This window comes from Emys orbicularis, chromosome 2, assembly GCF_028017835.1.
Source record: "Emys orbicularis isolate rEmyOrb1 chromosome 2, rEmyOrb1.hap1, whole genome shotgun sequence".
Classification (NCBI taxonomy): Eukaryota; Metazoa; Chordata; order Testudines; family Emydidae; genus Emys; species Emys orbicularis.
The window spans coordinates 141,183,053-141,210,783 of NC_088684.1; the positions used below are offsets into that span (position 1 = coordinate 141,183,053).

General features: G+C 44.2%; 1 protein-coding gene across 1 annotated transcript; it reads left to right on the plus strand.

The window, feature by feature from the left end:
- Positions 1-293: 293 nt before the first annotated feature.
- ANXA4 (annexin A4) lies at positions 294-27,653 on the plus strand. Its single transcript, XM_065399043.1, has 13 exons — positions 294-335; positions 8,306-8,362; positions 11,193-11,280; positions 12,511-12,605; positions 15,727-15,840; positions 19,151-19,241; positions 21,674-21,753; positions 23,056-23,112; positions 23,441-23,534; positions 24,823-24,918; positions 25,800-25,858; positions 26,199-26,321; positions 27,446-27,653. Exons 2-13 carry the CDS (start codon positions 8,354-8,356, stop codon positions 27,503-27,505), a joined length of 966 nt encoding a protein of 321 aa, XP_065255115.1. The 5' UTR covers positions 294-335; positions 8,306-8,353; the 3' UTR covers positions 27,506-27,653.
- Positions 27,654-27,731: the final 78 nt, after the last annotated feature.

Here is a 27,731-nt window from a genome sequence, read left to right on the forward strand (position 1 = left end):
AGTTCATGCCCCTGGGTTTAGTGAGGGGGGGCGTCCTTTGGTGCTCCCCTTGAGTGATACTGATAACCCAACCCCCAGAGCTAGGGAGAGGAGAAATGGGTTCCCCTGCGGGGAAGTGCCTGGCTCCAGGGAGCAGGAGAGGATTCCCTGGCTACCCACCCTCCCACGAGTGAAAGCGGAGCTAGTGACGGGTTATTTCCAAACCTGGAATCCAATGAGTCCCCACCCCTGAGTCAGGGCGTGTCCTGCCGTTATGTGTCAAGCCCAGCAAGGTTCGTGATTAGCTTCCCCGCCACACTCGAGAGCAGCGGACGCCAGGGCCTCTGGAGCAGCGGGTGAGTGGCCGGTTTTCCAGGCAGAGCTTCCCGCAGGCTTGCTGGGGGATAGGGACCCGCCTCTCCCTCTGCTGCGGCTGGCGGCGCCCGGGCTCCCCAGCGCGCAATGGGGAACTCCGCTTTCCAAACGCGGCAGCGCAGCCAGGGCGGCTCCCAGTCCCTCTCCTCGCAGCGCTGGGGGCTTGGGGACCCCGATCCTGCGTCACAGGGGGCTTCGGGGTGGGAGCGCACCCGGGCCCCTTCCCCCTGTAACAAGCGCTTGGAGGGGAGCGCACGGGTAGGCAGGGGCGCACAGCCCGAAGCGCTCTGCTAGCCCAAAAGGGGCTCGGGGCCTGGGTGTTCTCCCCCCCTCCGCTGGCCAGGCAGGGGCAAGGGCCCTGACGCGTGGGAAAGAGGAACCTGACTCAGAGACACCCTCCACCCCCATCCTGCTGGAGGATGGTGAAAAGTTTGCTTTCCCTCCCCCCCCTCGCAGCTGCTGTCCCGGGAATGGCCCAGCCCGCCTGGGCTGCGGGGTGGCAGCTTGCGTTTGGCTAGGCAGGCGGTGGGGAGTGGAGGTGGGTGGGGAGAAGGAAGGAGTCAGCCTCCAGGTAGGGCACCTGCTGCTGCTTCTAGTGAGTTGTGTGTGTGAGGAGGGGCTGGAAGGTGTCAGCTCTGGGAAGGAAAGGGGAGCTGGGGGCCAGATTCTGCTCTTGCTTACACCAGTGTGACTGTGGCATCACCCCACTGGAGGTAATGAAATCATCACAGAATGACCCCATCCAAACTGAGAGGGGACTGGCCCATTGCATAGGAAGCAGTTAATGGTGGCAGAGCTGGTTTGGAGGGTCTGTTTGAGGAGGTGGATATGGCAGACAAGAAGCATTACCTGTTAGGTTCACTCCCTCTGGGGCACCTGGCATTGGCCACTGTTAGTAGACAGGGGATGGACCTTTGGTCTGACCCAGTATGGCCGTTCTTATGTTCTTAAGCATTCAAGCAAATCCTGCATCTGCTCTTCCCAGGTAGCTGATCCCTGAGACTTTCAGTGTTTCCATTACAAACCGTAGGCTAAGCCCTAACAATGCCGTGGAAAGGGCAAACACAGTTCCTGCTCTAATTCATTGATTTACACATTCAGCAAAATCCAATGGTTTCTAAGTTTCGATGTGTACTTTCCCCTTTAAAAGGGCTTGGAGAAGTTATTCCAGAATAAGGCTGGGCATGAATTTAAAGTACAATAGCTATTCCAGAATAACTGCCTGTGTGGACCCACTCTTATTCTGGAATGAGCGTCTGAAGGAGAGCTTTGTCTGGCTCCAAAGCTTGTCTCTTGCAGGAACAGAAGTTGATCCAATAAAAGATATTGCCTCACCCCCCTTGCCTGGAATAGAACAGCAGGGTAGCTATTCTGGTCAATTTCACTGTGCAGAGGAGCTGGTAAATGCCTGTATGCCTAGGCCTGGTTGTGTGATTCATTATAAAGTCAGAGATCTGAAACACGCAACCTACAGCCACTTCCCCTTAAAATTCTATATGCTAATCCTGTAGCTGGATCTGCTAGCGTGGACTCTTGCACGCATGTTAAGTGGGGCTACGCTGGCATTACAAGTTCAGGGGTTCGGCTCACTAGGGCCCCAATCCTGCAAACACTGAAGCCAATAGTCACGTTGACTTCAGTGGGACTGCTCATGATAGTAGAGCGTTAAGCAGGGACGAAAGCATTTTACAGGATCGGGTTTAGGGCTCTCGTAGAGCTGCCAGCGTTGCCTTTGGTGATGAAACGATTATGGCGTTCCTGATTATCTTTTGGGTGGGATAGTGAAAGCGGAATCTTAAATATTCAGGCTGAACAGCAAAACGTCTGTGTTTGGTGAAAGGCGCTATCACAAAAGTGTTCTGTTGGATTTTCTGCTTTATTTACCAGGCACCAAATCCTACTATTGTTTTTCAGACAAATTTTCCATTGGGGCTGGTTCTTCTCTCATATCTATTTAAGCGGTTAGCTTTGATCAAGACATTGATGTAAATCAGGAGTGAAAGTGAGAGGAGAACTGGTTCCATTAAGTTCAACAGGACAGAAGTTCAGTGGGAACTTTGACTGAATACAGGACCTGAATCACCAATGACCTACACCGTGTGGTTTCAATTACACCGGTACAGAATGGATGGACTGTACTTCCATTTTGATTTGGTAGCATTTTATACCCATTTTTCACAGATGGAAATGGTGAATCAGGCCCAAAGTCAGCAGGATTTGCCCTCTAATTTTTATTTGCTTCAGGCCTGACTCTGGAACATTTCAGACAGAATTAAAAATCATTCTGAAGGGACTCTAGCAACCTGTTACAAACCAAGTTAGATTCCAGGCAGTCTCTCTGAAGGTTTCAAAAATGCATAATAAACTTCAGTGGGAGCTGTCAGGAGCAGTTGCCCTAGATCTTGTGGGGATGTCTCTGCCTTGTGTTCTTCGGTTTTTTTTTTGTTTGTTTGTTTTTTTGTCATTTATTTTTAGGCTGTCTTCCCCTCCGTCTCTTTGTTTATATAAGAAAAATTCTGCCTTTGTTATTTCCTCTAGTCAATTTGAACACAAGCATCTGTGTTACTCCTACTTCTGGATACAAACAACTTGAGCAGTACAGTGGAGGCGGAAAAACTTCTGTGGAACTTCAAAGTTGTTTTTTAATTAATGTCTTGCTAAAAGGGATGAAAGCAACTCAAATCAGGCTCTACATTTGGATTTTTAGTCTTGCAAAACCCCATACCATTGAAAATTTCCCTCAATTTACTTTTAAAATGCACAGAAATGTTAACTTAAAACAAAAATCCACGCTTCCTCTCTGAAACATTTGCAGCCCAGGGACACTTAGCCAAAGTGAAACTGACTCCACTGGTTCCTCTCCACTTGCACAATGAAAAATAGATCAATGTGGACAGACAGTGAAAAGGACATTACGGGCTTGACTCTCCACTGCTTTGCACTTTGTGTAGTCACATGCACCAGTGCAAAGTGGGTGTGAGTGTTACCAAATCAATGGTAGCAGTCTACACCCGCTTTGTACCAATATAAATTACCTACACAAGGTGCAAGTCAATGGAGAATCAGTCTCCAGATTACTAAGGGCATGTCTTCACTGGCAACGTTCAAGCACTGCCACGGCACAGTGCTGGGAGAGAGCTCTCCCAGTGCTCTTAAAAAAACCACCTCCACGAGGTGTGTAGCTACCAGCACTGGTGCACTGTCTACACTGGCACTTTACAGCACTGAAACCTCCAGCACTCAGGGGGTGTTTTTTCACACCCCTGAGCAGGAAAGTTGCAGCGCTGTAAAGTGCCAGTGTAGACAAGCCCTCAGAGTGTAAGGTGAAGTCCGTGGCACTTATAACTTCTTGAGGGGGCGCTCTATGTGCATTTAATCAATAGGACTTGGAGATAGGCTTTTTTAATTTTGGAAACTGTGGATAAATTAATTCTCTTCTGTCATGGGTTTCATTCATCTATTTTCCACCTCATTCAAAAATCTCTGAAACTTTTTGTCCTGCATGATCATCAGTCCAGCCCATCTCCTCCTCTGCTATTGTCCATAGGCTCCCAAGTCCCATTTTCAAAAGTGACTTGGTCACTTAGGGCCCTGACTCCCATGGTCTTTCAATGCAGTGAATGTGTTACATTGAAAGTTGATTGGACTCAGTGTCCATGTCACTTTTGAAAATAGCACTTAGGAGCCTAAATGGTCATGTACACTGCAAAAAAAAAAAAAAAAAAAAAAAAAATTTTTTTTTTTAAATCTCACGACAGCAAATCTCAGAGCCTGGGTCAGCTGACTCAGGCTTGTGCTATGGGGATAAAAATAACAGCATAGACGTCCCTGCTCAGGTTGGAGCCCAAGTCTGAAACCCTGCGAGGTGTGTGGGTCTCTGAGCCCAGGCTCCAGCCCGAGTGAGAACATCTCACTGCTGTTTTTAGCCCTGTAGCAGGAGCCCAAGTCAGTTAACCCAGGCTCTGAGGCTCACTCCTGGTTTTTTTTATTTTTTTGCAGTGTAGACATACCCGAAGTCACTCAGGCACTGTGGAAAATTGTACTTAGCGTACCTGAATGCAGCATGACCTTCCTTCTGTTACCTTTGTCCCATCTTCTCCTAAGCTCTTCAGAGCTGTCTTTTTTTTGGGGGCCTAGCACTTTGCTGGATGCAGCATAAATGATTCATTTAACAATGCAGCTAAGTGAGAACATAAAACTCTTGCAGTTACTTCTCATGTTCATCTGTCAGCACGTCTTTCCACAGAAGTTGGTCCAATAAAAGGTATTACCACACCCACCTTGTCTCTTCCACAGTAACTTCATGTGTAGTTCCACTGTGCCAAAAGAGCCATTACAAAGATGCTGTAGGCAACTCTGCTCCCACCCGAAGTGAGATGTTGTCTGCACAGCTTTGCTCAGCTAACTACCGTAACTGATTCTCCAACTGGAACAAGGGTTTTGCAACAGGTGGTATGCTATGGCTGGCCTGCATTTTCAAGTGTCTGCTGTTTTGGGGTTGTTTTTTTTTCCTGAGTGCCCAAATTGGGGCACTACTTGTTGCCTAATTTTCAGAGCTGCTGGGCACCCTTGCCTCTCATTGAAATTAATTGGAGATATGGGTGTTCAGCACCTTTCAAATCAGGCCTTGAGAGAAGTTGTCTCAATTGGAGTAGCCAGAAGCTGAGACCCCCAAAGTAAGTGGACACTCTGGGGAAAACTGAGGCCGAAAATATTGATCTCTCAACTTGTCATTGTGCAGGGACACCTTTCTGGGTTTCGGGTCCATGTAGAAAGACAAAATGGGAGATTTTTTTAAAATGATGTGGCGTTAATATTGTAACCTCCCCAGCTCTTGATAAACTGAGTGACACAATCATACATGGGTGCAATAATAGATAATTTACACTAATAAACATGGGAATGCCAAGCTTGTCTGAATGGAAGGTCTAGAATGAGGGAAATGGAGAATGTCACAACACAGAATCCTAGAAGTGTAGGACTGGAAGGGACTTCAGTAGGTCACCTAGTCCAATCCCCTGCACTCAAGGCAGGACTACATAATAACTAGACTATTCTGGACAAGTGTTTATCTAACCTGTTCTTAAAAACCTCTAATAATGGAGATTCTACAACGTCCCTGGGCAATTTGTTCCAATGCTTAACTACCCTGACAGACATTAGAAAAAACTTCCTAACCAAAATCTCCCATGCTGCAATTTAAGCCCATTGCTTCTTGTTCTATCCTCACAGGTTCAGGAGAACAATTTTTCACCCTCCTCCTTGTAACAATTTTTTACGTACCTGAAAACTGTTATCATAACCCCCCCCCCCCCCCAAGTCTTACCTTCTGCAGACTAAATAAACTCAGTTTTTTCAATCTTTCCTCATAGGTCATGTTTTCCTGACCTTTAATCAATTTTGGTGCTGTCCTATGGACTTTCTCCAGTTTGTCCACAGCTTTCCTGAAATGTGGTGCCCAGAACTGGATGCAATACTCCAGTTAAAGCCTGATCATCATGGTTAACTCTTCCTTCAAGCTGTCATGGTCAATATTGTATATGTCTGCAATAACTATGGAACCTAAGAAGAAAGAGAACATTCAGCTAGCTTTACATGGGCCAGATCCTCCACTGGGGTAAATCAGCTAGCTTAGCTGCATTGACTTTAATGGAGCTGCCATCAGCTGAGGATATGGGTTCTTATGTCTCAACTCCTAGTCTTTCCTCCTTGTAATCTAGTGTTTCTTAATAATCCGGCACATGGGGCCTACTTACTTCTCACAAACACCAACAAAAGTCACAGCTGAATCAAAATTGCTGAAACAGCATAATCCCACAGCACTCCTAGGTTTGTAACAGTCACATGAAATGACTCCGGGGGATAATTCTGCTGCCTCTGCAGTAGCTCCATTGAACTCAAAGTGCTATTCACCATAAAAATAGTAGCTCTTGACATTGACAAGATGTGAGTTCTTGTTTAAAATGCATGGGCCAAATTGTGACTCTTTTCCTTTTCCCTGCCCCATCAGCTGGAATTAGTGAGCATGGGAAAGTCTCTTTATAGCTTTTGATTATGTTCAATTATAGTTTTTAGGCTTCCTTAATTAAAACAGAAATAAATATGTGCATAAAAACTGGGCTCTGAGAAATGGCAAATAAACTGTCTATGGAACCTTCAGAGCTTTAAAAGCAAGTTCCAGCTGTGGGTTTTCATGGAATTATATATTCTAACTGCAAATACGCAGACAAAGTGTGTAGAACACTGAGCCTTTTAAAGGAGATGGTAATTAAAACCAGAAGGGTAAACCCTATACCTAAATATCTGAATCCTAAATTAGAATTTTTCCCAGATCTCTGGATAATTTAGTTAAAACTGAGCAAAAATTTCCAGCTGAAACTCTTTTTGGCAAAAATTTTCAGATTCGCTGACACCCAAAACATTTTGCAGATTTGTGTAGATTCTGCTGAATTGTTGGTTTGCTCCCTCTGTCCCCTCCCCTCAATCAAATGTTTTGTTTTGACACTTTTGAAATGAAATACTTCAGTCTTTTTGGTTTGAAACTACTTTGTTTCTCAACTTTAATTTTATTTTGTAAAAATTAAAAAATGTCTTCAACTGGTTGAAATTAAAATTGAATGGCTAAGCAGCAGTTCTGCACTGTAATCTGGGGATTACAGTGAATGAGAAGCTGGATATGAGTCAGCAGTGTGCCCTTGTTGCCAAGAAGGCTAACGGCATATTGGGCTGCATTTGTAGGAGCATTGCCAGCAGATCGAGGGAAGTGATTATTCCCCTCTATTCGGCACCGGTGAGCCCACATCTGGAGTATTGCGTCCAGTTTTGGGCCCCCCACTACAGAAAGGATGTGGACAAATTGGAGAGAGTCCAGAAGGGGGCAACGAAAATTATCAGGGGACTAGGGCACATGACTTACGAGGAGAGGCTGAGGGAACTGGGCTTGTTTAGTCTGCAGAAGAGAAGAGTGAGGGGGGATTTGATAGCAGCCTTCAACTACCTGAAGAGGGGTTCCAAAGAGGATGGAGCTCAGCTGTTCTCAGTGGTGGCTGGCAGATAACAGAACAAGGAGCAATGGTCTCAAGTTGCAGTGGGGGAGGTCTAGGATGGATATTAGAAAACACTATTTCACCAGGAGGGTGGTGAAGCACTGTAATGGGTTACCTAGAGAGGTGGTGGACTCTCCATCCTTAGAGGTTTTTAAGGCCTGGCTGGGATGATTTAGTTGGTGTTGGTCCTGCTTTGAGCTGGGGGTTGGATGAGATGACCTCCTGAGTTCTCTTTCCAACCCTAATCTTCTATGATTCTATGAAATGATGTGTTCGTTATTATTTGTATTGCAATAATACTTATCGGCCCTAGTCATGGATCAGGACTCCATCGTGTTCGGTGCTGTACAAATCCAGAACTACAAAGGCAATCCTTGTCCAAAAGAGCTAGTTAGGGTGAAGGAAAGAGGTTGTACTGTAAATTGAAGGCATCAAAAGGTAGGATTGTCAAAGAAACCTAACGCAGTTAAGCACCCGACTCCCAGATGAAATTTCATGTTTCTCTGGCAATCCCACCCTATATATTTATCAGAAACCAGCATATGTTTAGAGTGGTTCAATCTGATATTTGAAGTCATGGATATCTATAAATATCCAAATGTGGTAAGTATCACTGTAATTCTTAATCTGCTTTTGACTGTTAATAATAGTTGTTTGTTCAGTACAACTCGGATGTAAGTAGTTATCTCAAAGGTGAATGTAATCCACTGTAACAAGAATGTTGGTGGACAGTTACTGCCTTTTGCCTCGAAGAATGAAACAGTTATGTTATTTCTTTACAGTGTCAAGAAGAACTAGCCCCACTGATTTAAGTGACCTTTGGATAGAAACAGAGAGGGTGAATTCTGTCAATTATTTTCTAGGACGCTCCCTTTTTATCAACACTCCCTCTTTTTTTATTGCAGATAATCATCTGTTTGGGTACCTTGACGTTAAAATATTAACTGAATACTATGGCAAAGGTGAGTGTGTTTGCTTACAGGTACCAGGCAGTGCTAGGTAGACTCAGTCCCTGCATTGACTACATTTATCTGATCAGTGCAATTATATTTACTTAGATAAATGATGTAGCAAGAAGAGGCTAGCACTGCCTGACACAGTGGGAAGGACTCATTGCTGCCTACTTCCTCATAAAAAGAACAGGAGTACTTGTGGCACCTTAGAGACTAACAAATTTATTAGAGCATAAGCTTTCATGGGCTACAACCCACTTCTTCGGATGCATATAGAGTGAAACATATATTGAGGAGATATATATACACACATACAGAGAGCATGAACAGGTGGGAGTTGTCTTACCAACTCTGAGAGGCCAATTAAGTAAGAGGAAAAAAAAACAAACTTTTGAAGTGATAATCAAGATAGCTCAGTACAGACAGTTTGATAAGAAGCAAGTGTGAAAATACTTACAAGGGGAGATAGATTCAATGTTTGTAATGGCTCAGCCATTCCCAATCTTTATTTAATCCTGAGTTGATTGTGTCTAGTTTGCATATCAATTCCAGCTCAGCAGTCTCTCGTTGGAGTCTGTTTTTGAAGTTTTTCTGTTTTAAGATAGCCACTGTCATCTTAAAACAGAAAAACTTCAAAAACAGACTCCAACGAGAGACTGCTGAGCTGGAATTGATATGCAAACTAGACACAATCAACTCAGGGCTAAATAGGGATTGGGAATGGCTGAGCCATTACAAACATTGAATCTATCTCCCCTTGTAAGTATTTTCACACTTGCTTCTTAGCTCAGTACAGACAGTTTGATATCTTGATTATCACTTCAAAGGTTTTTTTTTTTTTTCCCTCTTACTTAATTGGCCTCTCAGAGTTGGTAAGACAACTCCCACCTGTTCATGCTCTCTGTATGTGTGTATATATATCTCCTCAATATATGTTTCACTCTATATGCATCCGAAGAAGTGGGTTGTAGCCTACGAAAGCTTATGCTCTAATAAATTTGTTAGTCTCTAAGGTGCCACAAGTACTCCTGTTCTTTTTGCGGATACAGACTAACACGGCTGCTACTCTGAAACCTGTCATACTTCCTCATACTAGAATGTGGATTAACTTCAGTAATCTATATAACTACTAACGGCCAGGTCTTGCACCAAAATCAATGAGCTTTGCTATCGGCTGGAAAAGACGTCAAGAGGTCGCTTAGTCCTATGACAGTAAGCACAACAGGTTCCTCAGAATTCTACAGTTCCCATCCAAGTTGTATCCAGCTATTCGTGGAAAATGCCTAAGCTTCTCCTGCCAGATAGCTCCTGTTTAGGCATTAAGGCCCAGATCCTCAAAGGTATTTAGGCACCTATTCCCATTTATTTCAGTGTGAGTGAGGTGCCTAAATACCTTTCAGGATGGGGGCCTAATGGCCTTATGCATTGAGCATTGAAGTTAATGGAAAGACTCTCATTGTTCAGTGGGAACAGAAGCAAGCAGCGTGAGTCAGTGGATCTGGCCCTGGATTGGGTGTCAAGATCCGGGTTCTAATCTCTCTGACATGATCAAGTCACACCTCTCCGTGCCTCTGTTTCTCCATGTGTAAAAAGGAAAGGATGGTATTTGCCCACCGTTGTAAAAGTGCCATGTAGGAGCCTTATAGGGAATTGATTCTTTCATGATGATCTGGATAACTATTGATCCTAAAGGGAGATGCCACAACTGGGTTTAACAAAGGCGCCAGATTGGCAGGCCCAGGAGAATGGAGTCCTTTATTGAATTGCAGCACAAGTACAGTGCAGGCAGCAGCCAGGGGTTTCCCATGCCAATGTGGCTTAATCCTCAATCGAAAGAACCGTCCCCCCCCCCCCCCCCCCCAGGAGTGTCTCTCTTGCAGGGGGAGGCGACGGCTTAGGGCAGAATGGAAGCTTGTCTCTGCAGTCAAAAAAGCTAACAATGTTAGGACCCATTAGGAGAGGGATAGATAATAAGACAGAAAATATCATAGTGCTGCTATATAAACCTATGATGGGCCCACACCTTGAATACTGTGTACAGTTCTTGTTGCCTCATCTCTAAAAAGATGCATTAGAATTGGAAAAGGTACAGAGAAGGGCAACAAAAATGATCAGGGGGATAGAACAGCTTCCATATGAGGAGAGAGTAAAAAGACGGGGACAGTTGGGCTTGGAAAACAGATGACTGATGGGGGATGGGGTATGATAGAGGTCTATAAAATAAATAATGGTATAGAGAAAGTGAATAGGGAAGTGTTATTTACGCATTCACATAACTCAAGAACCAGGGGTCGCCCAATGAAATTAATAGGCAGCAGGTTTAAAACTGATACACACGTGTTTCTTCACGCAACGCACAGTCAACCTGTGGAACTCCTTGCTAAGGGATGTTGCGAAGGCCAAAAGTATAACTGGATTCAAAAAAGAATTAGGTAAGTTCATTGAGGATAGGTCCATTCATGGGTGTTCGCCAGAGATGGTCAGGGATGCAACCCCATGCTCTGGGTGTCCCTAGCCTCTGTTTGTCGAAAGGTGGGACTGGATGACAGGCGATAGATCACTTGATAATTGCCCTGTTCTGTTCATTCCTTCTGAAGCATCTGGCATTCGCCACTGTCACAAGACAGATTACTGGGCTAGATGGACCATTGGTCTGACTCAGTCTGGCCATTCTTATGTAACCTGCTGTACGGCTAAATAGACTCTCACTTTATCTAAACACAAACCCCCTCCTCAGTTTTCTAACTGGTCTCCTCCCAGGAGAATCTGTATATAACTGGGATTTTTCATGTGTTCTTCTCTGGTTCTGTCTTTAACAATTGATGTTCTGTATATTTAGGCTGGAAACCGGGGCACAATCAAGGCGGCCTTGGGCTTCAGGGCTGAGGAAGATGCACAGAAGTTAAGGAAGGCCATGAAGGGGCTTGGTGAGCTTGTATTTATTTTTATGCCTCTAACCCTCTCGCTTCAGAGTGCCAGCATCCTGCATGTCGTACAGCTCACTAGAGCAAAAGTTTGGTAACTTGTGTTTCTCTACTGACTCCTGGCCCCCCTCCCCCCGAGCTCTCTACAAACAGGAGGTGGGGATCACCTCATCCAGTCATGAAATGCAGCCGCTTCTGGGGTGGAACAGGGCAGCTGTTATGCAGTATATAACACTACAAGGCAGCTTTGGCATAAATAAAGAACATTATCCAAATGGAAGGAATTTCAATTTAACACTATCTGAGCAGAGGGAATTTAAAGGGGCAGAATGTCATCCCCAGATTGGGAAAGGACAGCACTGCCTCCAACCCTACAGGAAGCGGGTGGAGTTTTTGTTTTCTGGATGTTTGATCATGGAGAGCAGCTGAAGCCTACCTGTCTATCACTATAATATCTCAGCTGCTCATTCACACATGGATAATAAATCTATCCCCACAGCACTCCTGCAAAGTAAGGAAGCATCATTATCTCCACTCTCCAGATGGGGGAACTAAGGCACAGAAAGGGATGCAGGGATTCCTTCCAAGGTCACCCAGGAAATCTGTGGCACAGCTGGGAACTGAACTCAGCTCCAAGCCCTGGCTTTAACCGCAAGACTGTCTTTAATCAGCCTATGATTTGTCTCTCCTGGAATAGGGTGCTCCCAACACCCTATTAGGGTACTATGTCAGCACTGCCTCTGTGGGAAGAGGGCTCGCTTGTAAACGGTCAGTGCCCACATCTGTTTTCTTGGAGGTCTCCATCCAACTGATGGCCGGGCTTATGAGGTCAGACTGACAGCCCAAGTAAAATGCATTCCTAACAAGGGGATGCTAAAGAGCTTTTGAGTGTGCAACCCACTGACAAGTGAAAGTTATAGGGTGCCCTCCATACCCGATCCCCAGAGGATGAGGGTCAGTTACAGCCCCACCAAGGGAACCCTGTCTCTTTAAAGAAAGCTAGCACCATATGCTTTCCTTTGGAGGTTCCCCGGTTCAATCCCCGATATGTCGGCCAAGATGGTAGCCCAACACATGTGGTCTAGTGCTGGTTCTCTAGTGCCGTAGAAAATCAGATTTTAGAAGGAATAAAAATGGTTTGTGTCACACCTGGCAAGTCAGCTGAGTTGCCTGCTTCAAAATTAATACTTTAATATTATAAATATCTGGCTGGCTTTCCGGTGTCTCCCCCAGGTACAGATGAAGATGCCATCATCGATATCGTGGCCAAGAGGAGCATATTCCAACGTCAGGAAATTTTAATTGCCTATAAATCCACTATTGGCAGGGTAGGTAGCCTCTGAATTTGATGATTATGATCTAGACAATTCCTGGACTACATGACTTGTCTGGAAAATTAATGACTTCCCTCATTCAGTTGTGGAGAGGCAAGACACAACTTTTGCTGGCCTTAGCACAAAGCTCACTGCAATCTCCGTTCACTTCAGTGCAGTTGCTTGTCCAAAGAAAATTGTAAGGTACCCGTTAAGATTATCCACCAAAATGTAGCAGAAATGTGGTCAAGCAATCTATCTACATGCTTGCCTTTATGCTATCTAGTGGATGATCCTTAATACCACATGGCACTGATGTAATGAATCATACCCGAGATTATATTGCAAGTGACTTTTCCTGTGACACTTGGCACAACTGGTACCTAACAATCCTACGGTGACCGTCCAAGTTGTACCCAGCTGCTCAGTGAGAATGACTAAGTTATGACTGTTCCGCCCCTGTTTATGGACTCTTCTGCCATATAACTTCTGTTTAGGCATTCGATGCCTTGCCCATTGACCACTGAAGTCTATGGAAAGACACTTGTTGAGTTTAATGGGCTTTGGATCAGACCTTAAAGCCCAAATCATCAAGTCTCCACTAATTTTCAGGGGTTTGGAGGTGTTTTGACATTGGAGTTCAATTTTTTCAGAGGTGCTGAGTACTAACTCCCCCAAAACTGAAGTCAAGGTGAGCTGCTGGTATCTGGATGCCCGGCAAGCTCTGGATCTCAAGCTGAGCACTCCAGTTTCGTGGATCCTCTGACCCTCTGGCCTATGCCCATGGTGAGAAGGGCTGCTGAATGTCCAGCTCCCCTGACACCAAGGGGTTAATGGATGAATCAGTTTAACTTGCTTAACCTGATATTAAAGCCTTACCTTTTATCTTGTGTAAACATTCTGAGCACATGCTGCTTGTTTGTTGAGCAGGCTCTTCTGTGCCTGTAAAGAAAGTGGTTACAGGGAAACAGATCTGTCCACTGCTAATAAAACTCATGGCAGTGTGAACTACTGACCCACCTTAATAGTCACTTGCACACCTGGTAATTCACCCCACTATGCCCTACCCCTCATGCTCCATCCATTAACAAGCAAATCAACCATGCTTATCAAGGATTTAGTGCTAACTGCGATGTAATCTACTTTACTAGTTTACTTTAAGGCTACCATACCTACAAGATTGTTCATAAGTACAGCAACAGTCTGATTCACAGGCTTCAAAGAGTGTGACAAGCATTAAGAAAACTAGCCTAGTTTCCAAATAAGGGTCACATTGCAGTGATCTGCTTAAAGGCGTGTTTTTGTGTTGGTTGGGGGTTTTTTGTTTGTGTTTGTTTAAATTCTTCCTGCTTTTTATGGTGCCTTTCATCTGAGGATCCCAAAGCCTTTTAAAAACCCATTAATGAATCAGTCCTCGTCATACCCCGGTAAGTTTCGTGTATTCCGTTTAGATGGATTAAAAGGAGGCACCAAGAAGTAAAGTCTCTTGGGAGGGCTTCAAAAATGATCGGCCTTACAAAGCCAACGAAGATATTATTCTAAGGCCTGGTCCACACTAGAAGAGTTATATGGGTACACCTTATGTCCTTTAGAAATGTATCTTTTATTGATAGTTATACCAGTGTATGCAGTAGTGTGGACTCGGTTATACCAGTATTATTATTAATGTGTATTATTGTAGTCTTAGGAGCCTCAATCATGGACCATGAGCCCATTGTGCTAGGTGCTGTACAAACACAATAAAAAGATGCCCCAAAGAGCTTACAGTATAAACGTAACCTTTGCTTACTGAACCAGAAACAGCTATACCAGACTAAGCACCTTTATACTGGTCTACCTGCATCCCCAGTGGGAGGTGGGGGCGGGTTGTACCACTAACTATACTGGCATCAGGGCTGGCTCAGGCTTTTTTGCTGCCCCAAGCGGCGAAGGGGGGGGGGGGGGGAAAAGCCACGATTGGCGGCACTTCGGTGGCAGCTCAAATGTGCCGCTTCATTCCTCAGCGGCAATTCGGCGGCGGGTCCTTCACTCAGAGAGGGACTGAGCGACCCGCCGCTGAATTGCCGCTGAAGACCCGGACATGCCGCCTGCTTCGTTCGCTGGTGTCTGGAGCCGGCCCTGACTGGCATAGATAAAGTGGCACATCTTTCTAGTGTGAACTAGCCCTGAGTTGCTGCCCACGTTCTCCTTTGCCGATCCCCACAATGATTAAGAGCAAAACGTGGAGCGAAAATGGCTTTAGACAGAAATGTTAAACACCCTCATTAACAAGTGAATGGCGAAGCTGCTAAAATCAGGCATGGATGATGTTGGGAGAAGATGTGAAAAATAGCCTCTCAGGTGTATAATTATCATTCCCAAAACAATCTCTCGCGTAGGGTTATTCATCAGTAGAGATCAAAGCGCTTCACAATCGTTAGTGTGTTTATTCCCACAATGCCCCGAGGAGGCAGAGCAGTGCTATGATCCCTGATTTACAGTTGGGGAACTGAACCCAGAGAGACTGAGGCCTTGTCTACACTACAGATGCTATGGCACTGCAGCTGTGCCCTCTAGCCCTGTAGCGTAGGCACTTACTACAGCGACGGAAGGGTTTTTTTAATTTACCCCTGTGAGAGGCAGTAGCTAGGTCAAGGAAAAATTCTTCCGTTAGCCAGGTGGAGACACCACTAGGTTTAGGTCAGCTTCACTACATCTCTCAGGGGTGTGAATTTTTCACACTCCTGAGCGACATAGCTAGGTTCAACCTATACTTCAGGTGTAGATCTAAGCCACTTGCCCAAGAGGATGCAGTCTGTGGTGGAGCAAGGGATTGAACCTGGTCTCCCAAGTCCTAGGCTAGTGCCCTAACCACTGGACTAGCTGACTGCAGAGCAGGAGTTAGATAGGATGTACTGAAATTACCAGCGTTGGAATTCAGCCAGGAGTTTTGTATAGAGTAGCAGGGGTGCCGGAACAATTTGTATAGCGGGGGTGCTGAAAGCCATTGAATCAAACTGTAAACCCTGTATATGATGGAAACCACTTCAAGCCAAGGGAAGCGGCAGGATGCCCAGCACTCCTAGTTCCAGCACCTACCTAGAGGAGTGGGGCTTTTTGTTCTCATGTCTATTTATCACCTTCCCTGGTTTTCTAGGATTTGATTGGCGATTTGAAGTCTGAGCTGAGTGGGAATTTTGAGAAGGTGATAATTGGATTGATGACTTCCATCACACTGTACGATGTGCAGGAACTGAAGAGGGCCATAAAGGTTGGTAAATATTCACTGACGTTCCCAAAACACCAGTGAGTTCAATATGTGGCATGAATTAAACATTCCCCACGCAACTTCTCCTGAGGGAGAAAGAAAGAATGTGCGACAGGGTGCTAGTCATGTCACTTAACACAATTCTGGAAGGTGATCTCTGCTACTAAGCTAATGAGGGTTGTATAAGAACCTGAATAGAACGTTTCAGAGTGGTAGCCGTGTTAGTCTGTATCAGCAAAAAGAACAGGAGTACTTGTGGCACATTAGAGACTAACAAATTTATTTGGGGATAAGCTTTCGTGGGCTAAAACCCACTTCATCAGATGCATGAAGTGGAAAATACAGTAGGAAGATATATACACGCACACACAGAGAACATGAAAAGAAGGGGGTTGCCTTACCAACTCTAACAAGACAAATCAATTAAAGTGGGCTATCAGCAGGAGGAAAAATCACTTTTGTAGTGGTAATCAGGATAGCCCATTTCAAACAGTTGACAAGAAGGTGTGAGTAACAGTAGGGGGGGGGGGAATTAGCATGGTGAAATAGTTTTTTAGTTTGTGTAATGACCCATCCACTCCCAGTCTTTATTCAGGGTTTTAGCCCCTGAAAGCTTATGCCCAAATAAATTTGTTAGTCTCTAAGGTGCCACAAGTACTCCTCGTTATTTTTGCTGAATAGAACGTGTGCATTAAATCTTCAAACACGTTCTGAACTATGTTCTTCCATTTTGTTCTACTGTGCGATAAGAAAATGAACATGGTGATGTGTTGGGTATAAGACAGCTAGATTGTTAAGAGTTGCAATATGAATTACTTTCACATTAAGGGCCGTTCATACGTCCTTTATCCTGCTACCCATTTGCAAATTTGGGCTTGACACTGAAAGAGGTACACGTTCTATGCACTAAGAATGGCCACACTGAGTCAGATCAGTGGTCCGTCTAGCCTAGTAAACTGCCTAATGACAGCAGCTGATGAAAGATGCTTCATAGAGAATGAACCGAACAGGGCAATTTCAAGTGATACATCCCAGATTCCAGAAGACTGGAAAAGGGCAAATATAGTGCCCATCTATAAAAAGGGAAATAAAAACAACCCAGGAAACTACAGACCAGTTAGTTTAACTTCTGTGCCAGGGAAGATAATGGAGCAAGTAATTAAGGAAATCATCTGCAAACACTTGGAAGGTGGTAAGGTGATAGGGAACAGCCAGCATGGATTTGTAAAGAACAAATCATGTCAAACCAATCTGATAGCTTTCTTTGATAGGATAACGAGTCTTGTGGATAAGGGAGAAGCTGTGGATGTGGTATACCTAGACTTTAGTAAGGCATTTGATACGGTCTCGCATGATATTCTTATCGACAAACTAGGCAAATACAATTTAGATGGGGCTACTATAAGGTGGGTGCATAACTGCCTGGATAACCGTACTCAGAGAGTTGTTATTAATGGTTCCCAATCCTGCTGGAAAGGCATAACGAGTGGGGTTCCGCAGGGGTCTGTTTTGGGACCGGCTCTGTTCAATATCTTCATTAACGACTTAGATATTGGCATAGAAAGTACGCTTATTAAGTTTGCGGATGATACCAAACTGGGAGGGATTGCAACTGCTTTGGAGGACAGGGTCATAATTCAAAATGATCTGGACAAATTGGAGAAATGGTCTGAGTTAAACAGGATGAAGTTTAACAAAGACAAATGCAAAGTGCTCCACTTAGGAAGAAAAAATCAGTTTCACACGTACAGAATGGGAAGAGACTGTCTAGGAAGGAGTACGGCAGAAAGGGATCTAGGGGTTATAGTAGACCACAAGCTAAATACGAGTCAACAGTGTGATGCTGTTGCAAAAAAAGCAAACATGATTCTGGGATGTATTAACAGGTGTGTTGTGAGCAAGACACGAGAAGTCATTCTTCCGCTCTACTCTGCTCTGGTTAGGCCTCAGCTGGAGTATTGTGTCCAGTTCTGGGCACCGCATTTCAAGAAAGATGTGGAGAAATTGGAAAGGGTCCAGAGAAGAGCAACAAGAATGATTAAAGGTCTTGAGAACATGACCTATGAAGGAAGGCTGAAAGAATTGGGTTTGTTTAGTTTGGAAAAGAGAAGACTGAGAGGGGACATGATAGCAGTTTTCAGGTATCTAAAAGGGTGTCATAAGGAGAAGGGAGAAAACTTGTTCACCTTAGCCTCTGAGGATAGAACAAGAAGCAATGGGCTTAAACTGCAGCAAGGGAGGTCTAGGTTGGACATTAGGAAAAAGTTCCTAACTGTCAGGGTGGTTAAACACTGGAATAAATTGCCTAGGGAGGTTGTGGAATCTCCATCTCTGGAGATATTTAAGAGTAGGTTAGATAAATGTCTATCAGGGATGGTCTAGACAGTATTTGGTCCTGCCATGCGGGCAGGGGACTGGACTCGATGACCTCTCGAGGTCCCTTCCAGTCCTAGAATCTATGAATCCCCTGTTGTCCAGTCCCAGCTTCTGGCAGCCAGGGGTCTAGGGATGCCCGGAGTATGGTCATCCCTGACCATCTTGGCTAATAGCCACTGATGGACCTTTCCTCCAGAAATTTATCTAGTTCTTTTTTTAACCCAGTTATACTTTTGGCCTTCAATAGCCTAGCATTTGTATAACACTCTGCATTTTCAAAGACTGTACAAACATCTAAAGCTGGTCGGGAGCTTTTTAACAACACTTTTTTTGTTGGAAAATGCAGACTTGTCCAAACCAAATATTTTTTGTGGGAAGGGTCTGCTTGGATGAAAAGGTTTCTTGGGTCCAGGATGGAATGTCTGGTGAGAAAACTAATCGATAACCTAAGATGTGAGAGACCCAGATTGATGTTTCTGGCCTGAATTATACATAACAGGGATTTGAATTTGGGTCTCCGATTTCAAAAGTGAGTGCCTTTACCCCCTGTCTGTTTTGGGGTGAGTGGAGTATCTGTGCCTCTCTGCTTCTTTGTAAAAACTCTCAAATGGCCTCAGTTTCATCCTGTTGCATAATGGGACTTTTTAAAAAATAAATAAATAAATAAAAATTTAAATCTCAAAATCTTTCATGAGACGCCCAGCTCTACAAACAAATATCACCTCATTGCATGAAGTCCGTAATGTATCCCCATTTAACAAGTGGTGAAACGGAGGCAGAGAAACTAAGTGACTTACCCAGACAGGGGGGAGTGCTCATCAGATCCTGGACTATTACTCAAGAGAGTTGATTCTTAGTCCTTTGTTGCCATCAAGGTGCCTCTGTTTGCTGGTAGATTGGAAGCAGCTTTCATCCTGATTCTCTGTTCCGCGTTTAGGGTGCAGGGACAGACGAGGGCTGCCTGATCGAAATTCTGGCTTCTCGTTCCAGTGAAGAAATCCAGCGCATTAATGAGACCTACCATCGTCGTAAGTAGTATAAATTATGAGATGCTATGATGTTAGTGCATTGAGAGTAACCTGTACTGGGAGAACAAGTGGGGAAGCTTGCATGAGGTCCCAACTATGTCCCAGATCCAGGAAAGCACTTTGGCATGTGCTTAAGTTCCACTGATTAAGCACATGTGTAATAGATATGGCAATGTCCTGTAATATCTTTGGGAGATCTCACTGTATTAAGTTTATGCATCATTGTGGGCCAGGGATTGTATGCAATTCCATGGACGAGGATGACCTCCGTCTTCCTGGAACTAACAGTGGGAGGTAAATTCACTTGGGTTATAACCCCTCCAGAGAGGTACCACAACCTGGAGATGCTTGCATATACTGCATCGAACTGGATTCTCCAGAGACCAACAGACAAAGAAAGGACTTTTGGATAAATAACGTGAGTTTAAACTCACTCACGACCAGGGGCGTGTGCAGAAATTTAACTTCGACCCCTTTTGGGTCCGGAAGGAGCTTGCTCTCCATACAACTGTGGCCCCAGGGCTGGAGGAGTTCTGTGCCCCTGACGATTATTGGGGGAAGGGGAGGGTCCATGTCCCTGTTTGCCCCCCCTTGTGCATGCCCCTGCTCACAACTTTGTTTCTGATCCAGCAAATGGACAGGACTTTCTATCTAAGGGTGGCCCCAATCTTTCCTAGGAAGGATTGGAACTTGGAAGGAATTTGGCCTACTGAGGCCCCATAAGACTGATGGGTGACCTGGTAAGATTTTTAGCATGTGCAGAGGAACTCTTACTGTCTTTAATGCTTTCACCTTAAGAATAAATGTGCTTGCTTAGGAAAAGCTGTGTGGTAACTTATAACTGTGGGCAATTGCCACAGTTCATAGCCTTTGGGGAGAAAGCAAAGTACAAATGCAGGTCTGTTCAGGGAGTCTGGCTTGCTGGGGAACTCGCAGCGTAGCCAGGGAGCTGTGCAGCCTGGAAAAATCCCTATCAGGCGGGAGAGAGACATGCATCTCGGCACTAGAGAGGTGATGATTGGGGAGCCTAGAGTTGGTGCCTTTGCTGAACATGGAGGGGGAACACGGGTGCGGTTGCCCTGAACTGTGACAACATACTTAAAGCTAAATATGTGTTTAGGGATCCTTTCCTGAACCAAGGCTTAAATCACTTTCCTAAGGCTGCCTAGTGATTTATTGGCAGAAGAAGCTAGAGAAATTCCCACCTCCTCTTGACCCCAAAAACATTTAAATTTCCCAACCAGCAAATGTGTTTTCACCAGATTTTATTATTAATGGTTAAATACTGTATGCACTACTTATGTTGATCTAGAGGTAGAAGATATTTGTGAAAGTGTGCTCGCTCTCTCACACACACACACACACACACACACACACACACACACACACACACACACACACACACAGCTCTAAAGATTTAAAAACTATCCTATGAATGGTATCTTACCCACCCCCACAGGATTTCTCCAATAGCTCTCGCTGCTAGCAGTTCAACCAAACAATAACTGAACAATCAGAGAGACATCTTGTGAAACTAAGAAGCATCGTAGTGAGAGCAAGAGACTGGGTGTTGCGATACCTTCTTTCTGTCTGCCTTTCACTTGATCGTGACCTACTGTGCCTGCATAATTTATGCTCAATGGACAGAGACTTAAGCCTTGTCTAAACACAGAGAGGGTGAAATTCTGGCAACACTGAAGTCAGTGGCTCAACTCCCACTGACATCAAAAGAGTCAGGATTTCACTCAGAAGTTGTACTGGGATCCTGGTCTGTCACTAGGGCCCCTAGGTGTGGCAATAATACAAATAATAATGGTCAAAACTGCTTTTAAAAATAGACTTAAACTGGTTCAAATCCCTGTATAGACAGAAGTTTTAAACTAGTTTGTCTCCTTTTTCAGCTTGTGTCTATATATTTACAGATGGTGGCTTGTAGTGGTCCCTCCGTTTCAGGCTCGGAGGGAGGCCACTCTGCCTCACTACGTAGCTAACCAACTATAATCCAGGGTTCAAGTGATAAGTGTCTCCATACAGAGGTTTGCACCAGATTAACAAAACGCCTTTAGTTAAACCAGTGCAACTTTGTGTGTGGAACAGGCTCAGATTTATTTTAGAGAGAATGATCCAGATTGGCTTCTCCTCCCTTACAACTGTGTAACTCTGTTGATTAATTTCACATACACTGGCCTAAATCCAGAGCAACTCCACTGAAGTCACTTACAGTGGTGCAAAGGGAGAGAAGAATAAGATCCAGGGTCAATGTGGCAATTCCTAGGAAGGCAGGTTCAGAAATTGAGGGACAGACGCATACTCCAGACACCTAGGTCACGGCTTGACATGTAGAAGACTTCTCTAAGATGAACAGTGTTTAGGTGCTGAACTTTCTCTCTGTTAAAAGCAAGTATCCACATATGTCTGTGCTCTCTTGCTAGAATATGGAACTACCCTTGAAAAGGACATTGTCTCAGATACATCTTCCATGTTCCGCCGCGTGCTGGTGTCTCTAGCTACAGTAAGTCCAGGTTAAGAAAAACAGTCTGGTTCTTGTTGCTGTTGAACAAATCCCCTAAGGGCAGGTCTCCACAAGAAATGGACAGCTGTCTAACTACATTGCTCACGTTGAAAAATCACACCCCTGAGCGACAGTTATACCAACCTAACCCCCAGTGTAGACAGTGTTATGTTGAACGTGGGTGAGAGGGGGTTTCACCTGTCGACATAGCTACTGCCTCTTGCGGAGGTAGATTAATTACGGCGACGGGAGAAGCTCTCCTGTCGGCGTAGTAGCGTCTTCACTAAAGCAGTACAGCACCTTGTTTTAGTGATGAGGTCTCTCTATACTCAGTACCGTGAATGCCTGATTCTCCTCTCTCTTACACTGACATAGGTCAGGGGTAGCACAATGGAAGTCGGTGGAGTTACACCAGTGTAAAAGAGATCAGACAGAGTTGTATTAAATACTAGTACTAATCCTCCCTCTCATCTGGTTCCTTCTCCTGCTCTCTGCTTTGCAAGTTGCTCTTTTTATCCCCTTCCTAGGCATCCTTCCTCCGCTCCTACTGCACAGCCTTCCCCTGCTGATCTCCTGCAGGACTCCCTCCATGCCCCCTTGCATTTCAGCTGGTATCTGTGTATCATATTGGTTTGACCCGAAGGGCAGGCTGCTCAGGGGGTGGGCCGGGGTGGGGCAGGAATTAGGGGGTGTTTGTTGTTAACACCATGTGCTTTCTTAGGGCCCATGGCTCCCACTGACATCAGATGGAGTTGAGTCCTCAGCACCTCTTAAAAATAAATAAAATCAGGCCCTTAAATAATATTTCAGAGCTTTCTCCATCACCCCTCTTGCAACACTCTGTTGCATAATTGCAGCTGCTTTCTCAATAGATACTCATTATATGTCAGGGGTAGGCAACCTATGGCACGCATGCCGAAGGCAGCACACGAGCTGATTTTCAGTGGCACTCACACTGCCCGGGTCCTGGCCACCAGTCTGGGGAGCTCTGCATTTTAATTTAATTTTAAATGAAGTTTCTTAAACATTTTAAAAACTTTATTTACTTTACATACGACAATAGTTTAGTTCTATATTATAGACTTATAGAAAGAGACCTTCTAAAAACGTTAAAATGTATTACTGGCACGCGAAACCTTAAATTACAGTGAATAAATGAAGACTCGGCACACCACTTCTGGAAGGTTGCCGACCCCTGTTATATATGCTTGGTAACTTGTTTCAAACAGCAAGCTTGCTGGACTCTTTCTATTTGCCCCTCCGAAAGGCTGAATTTAACACAGCCCTCTTGTGTTTCTGCAGGGAAACAGGGACCAGGGAAACTATGTGGATGAAGGCCTTGCTCAGCAAGATGCCCAGGTCTGTAGCTCTTTGTACTCTTTAAGAAAAATCTGCCCCACCATTGTGGATGTTTGCTGAACCTCCGGTCCTTCCATCCATTGTTGGAAGTGACAGGACAGTGAAAGTCCTCAACCATTTAGCTGGCATCTTTGTAATGGACTGGACTGGGACCCAGAAGATCTGGGTTCTAGTCCTGACTCTGCTGCTGGATGACTTTGGACAAGTCTCTGCACCTCAGTTTCCCCACGTGTAAAATGGGATAATGATCTTTTTGGAAGACCCAAGCTCTCTTGCTTTACTTGAGCTTTTGGGCTAACCCTTATTTCATATGCTTGATTCTTTCTAGTGCTTGTATGAAGCCGGGGAGAAGAAATGGGGGACAAATGAGGGACAATTCCTGACTATCCTCTGTTCAAGAAACAGATATCACTTATTAAAGGGTAAAAGTCTCAGCAATTTTCTACATACTTTTTTTTTTTTTTAAAGCACCTTTTTTAGGTACATCTCTTGGCAAATAGAAAGGGACCCTTCTCAAAGGCACACGCTGAGTCTGGTCCTATGTATCTACTTCAGAGTATTTTAATATAGGAACCTATTCTTGTGAACCTAAAAGGAACTCGAGAGAGACCAGAATTAACTTGTATGGATCACCTATACTCCAGTCTTTATACCAGAGGTAGTAAATTGGGACTTTGGCGACATTTACCAAGGATAGGAGTTTAGAAGCAAGTTTCTTGCCAACATTCCCCCTACAGGGAAGAAAGACAGGCACCATTCTGCTGGATCAGAGGTTCTCAAACCATGGTCTGTAGTGATCTTGTTAAAACGAGGAGTACTTGTGGCATCTTAGAGACTAACAAATTTATTTTGGCATAAGCTTTCGTGGGCTAAAACCCACTTCATTGGATGCATGCAGTGGAAAATACAGTAGGAAGATAGTGGATGGGTCATTAGACAAAGTAAAAACTATTTCCCCAGGCTAATTTTTCCCCTACTGTTACTCACACCTTCTTGTCAACGGTTGGAAATGGGCCATCCTGATTATCACTACAAGTTGTGTGGTTTTTTTTTTTCTCCTGCTGATAATAGCCCACCTTAATTGATTAGTCTCATTATAGTTGGTATGGCAACACCCATTTTTTCTGTTCTCTGTGTGTGTGTGTGTGTGTGTGTGTGTGTATATATATATATATATCTTCCTACTGTATTTTCCGCTGCATGCATCCAATGAAGTGGGTTTTAGCCCACGAAAGCTTATGCCCAAATAAATTTGTTAGTCTCTAAGATGCCACAAGGACTCCTTGTTCTTTTTGCTGATACAGACTAACACGGCTACCACTCTGAAACCAGTGATCTTGTTAGTGGCTCTTGCAGAGCTGGCTGGTTGCAAATACTATTGGCGAAATGGCAAAGCTTCCCTTGTGGCAAAATGTTGAACCAAGTGGGAAAGTTAAGCAACTCAACTTGACCCCATTAAGTAATAATTCATGACCCTGTTACCAGCAGTTGTTGACTGACCAATTAGAAAACTGATCGTTAAAATGAAGATAAACTGAATGGTTTCCAGGACAACTGCAATTGTCTACCATTTAAAAAAGAGAGGCAAAATGTGCATACAAAGTACTCAGTTGCTTGACCTGGCAAACTGGTCCTTGATGGTTAAGTCTTTGTAGACAGCACCAACAAATCTTGCTCGATGACTTTTCATTAGTGTGTGTCCTTTTCTAGTCTTTGATGAATACAGAAGGATTGCTAAGAAGGACATTACAGAAAGCATTAAATCTGAGATGTCGGGGGACCTCGAAGATGCCTTATTAGCTGTGGGTGAGTATTCCGGTTTTAAATTTAGGGTTGTTAAGTTACACAACAGACTGTCGGGGTGTAGAATGGGAAAGGATCGCTTCTGTCAGCCTCGAGCACAGAAGCCATGGAGTTGAAGCTTGGTTAACTTTCAAATCCATAGGTAGTCCCTGAAATCGAGGAGGATGGGAGAGTGGACAGGGATGAAATGCAAGGAGCCTGTGATGTGTGCAAAGTGCTTTGCTTTTCAAAGCAACGAAGTGTGTGGCCCTCAAGTTAAAATCACTTTCTCCATTGCAGGAGACGTTAGAGTTTTAGCTAAAGTATTAAGCTTGCTTCACCTTGGCATAGCGAGACATCCATCTTTAGCCGTGCTGTGTCTCTTGCCCACTGTCTTCACAGAGCAACATGCAGGGGACACGCTTTGTTGATGGCCAGTAACTGTCTCCGTTCTTGGCACAGGTCACACTGTTTTACGCCTTGCAAATACGGCAAGTGGCTGTGAACAAGATGGCAAAAGTTCCACTGCTTCCACTCTCATTGTTTACCTTTGCCACCAGGTGCTAAGGGTGTTGACACTTCTCAAAGAGCATTGCAAACTTTAAACAAGTGGCTGAACTGTGATGGACAAGACTTCAGGTTTATTTGAAGGGGCTCGTTCTTTTGCATTGACCTTGCTGTATTTATCAGCTTGTCCAGTGGCCTCTAAATCCATACCTTGGAGCTTCTTGGACTAATAGTCAGGGATGTGCACGTTTTGGCCCTGATTCTGCAAATGGATCTGCAGACAGACCTCTGCATCCGCCACTAACCTCCCATACAGATCTGATGGGAGGTTTAAGCAGTAACTGCAGCCTTGAAACTGAAAGATTTGGAAAATCTCCCTTCTTCTTTTCTCTTCACAGTAAAATGCATAAGGAATAAGCATGCATACTTTGCTGAAAGATTATACGGTTCCATGAAGGTAAATAGCTTTTGTGTGTATGTGGTTTTCCGCCCCCCCCCCCCAATTAAATATAGAGGCATGCTAAAATAAATAGCAGCTGGATTTAATACTGCAGGGGGAGAGGAGAGAGGGCAGCAACCCAAGCGGTTCATAATCATCATGGATCTCCTCTCCTCCTTTGCTAAGGGACAAAATTGGCATTGCCCCATTATATGCTGAAAATAGGGAACTCTGTCACACTCAATGCAAAATGCTTTGGGCTAATTTTTCACCCAGAAAGTATGGATGAAACCTTGACCATTAACAATGATTTACCCATAATGCACAATATTTGTACAAGGGTTGCTTTTTTCTTTAGGGTTTAGGGACGGATGATGATACACTCATTCGAGTGATGGTGTCGCGGTGTGAAATTGACATGTTGGATATCAGGCATGAATTCAAGACGATGTACGGGAAATCTCTCTACTCCTTCATCCAGGTAAGCTTTCCTTTCCTAGAAACCATGGTCTTGCTGCACACAGCACCAGCCACTTTGCCCCTCTATTCTGACCAGTGACTGGTCCACATTTTTCAAACAAGAAGCTGCTATTCTTGAACAGCTTTTCGGGGGAGGTGGGAGGGGGACGAAGTGTATGAAGTTGTCCATTCTTGATGTATATTTTTGTTTTTTCACCAGGCATTCAAAAAAAAAAATCAAAATATTTTTGAAAATGACCAGGGAGAAGGAAAGAGGGAAATACGCAATAAGTGGAAAAATCAGAAAAGAAATTCAGAAAACTTCCAAAAAGGATTGAAAAATTGGGTCCATCTCAAACCTCACAAAATTTAAACTTTAAAACTGTTTTTGCCTTTATATTTTAAATTTTGATCCAGCTCTAATCCTGACTTGCATTGCCCTTACAAATTTTGGTGTTAGGATTGTTTAACTGTTTTCCAGTAATGTCAGTCTGCCTGGTCTGTTGATGAATACTAAGATAATACCATCCAGCCCCTTTGTACTGGCTATCCAAGTGAGATTTCTGCCCTCACCCTCTGAGTTGGATCTGAAGCATAGCTTAATGTCTTGTGGACAGAGGACGCTTATTTGTCGACCTTCTATAACTATAAACTGGGAGTCTTAGAAACATTTGCTTGGATTCCTCAAAGGGTTAATGGGCAGGCTTTTTTTTTTTTTTATAATCTCAAAACTCCTGTAGTTGGATTTCATATTTTAATACTGTAGTGGTTTCTCATTCGATTGATCCTTATTGCTTGATTTGTTTTAATCAACTTTGCATTTTCAATTGGATAAAATATTAACTTAAAATGGTTGTGGGATGTTGTCGCACACGGTAATAGCTCCTGCATTCCACCTCACTGCATTTTAGTGGTGGGCAATGTGTCCTTATACATGATCAATGTGTGTCAGGTACTCTGGGATGAAAGGTGCTCCTTAAATGTTATCAAACATTAAGTTGGCAAAGAAATACAAAATCACATGGGGACAACTACAATCATCTCAAACTGGTATAAATGATCCTGTACAGCCTTTTCTGGGGACGCTTGTTGCACGTCTAATCATGTCTCTCTCGCTCTTTTTCTTTCTTTCTTTCTTTCTTTCAGGGAGACACTTCAGGAGACTATAAGAAAGTCCTACTTGTGCTCTGTGGTGGTGAAGACTAAACCGTGTACAACTCATTGTCGGGGGGAAGAGGAGAAATAGATCACGAGATTTTTTTATTCCCCCCCCCCCCAAATACCTTTAGATAGTGCTATTAGAATTGACTTAGGCTAGTCGATGCCAATTACCTCTTATGATATGCTTTTATTTGCTCCCATTGACTTGGCCAGGTGCAAAACTGGACCCTCTCTCTGGCCTCGGACAAGTCACTTTTGCCTCTGTGTTCTG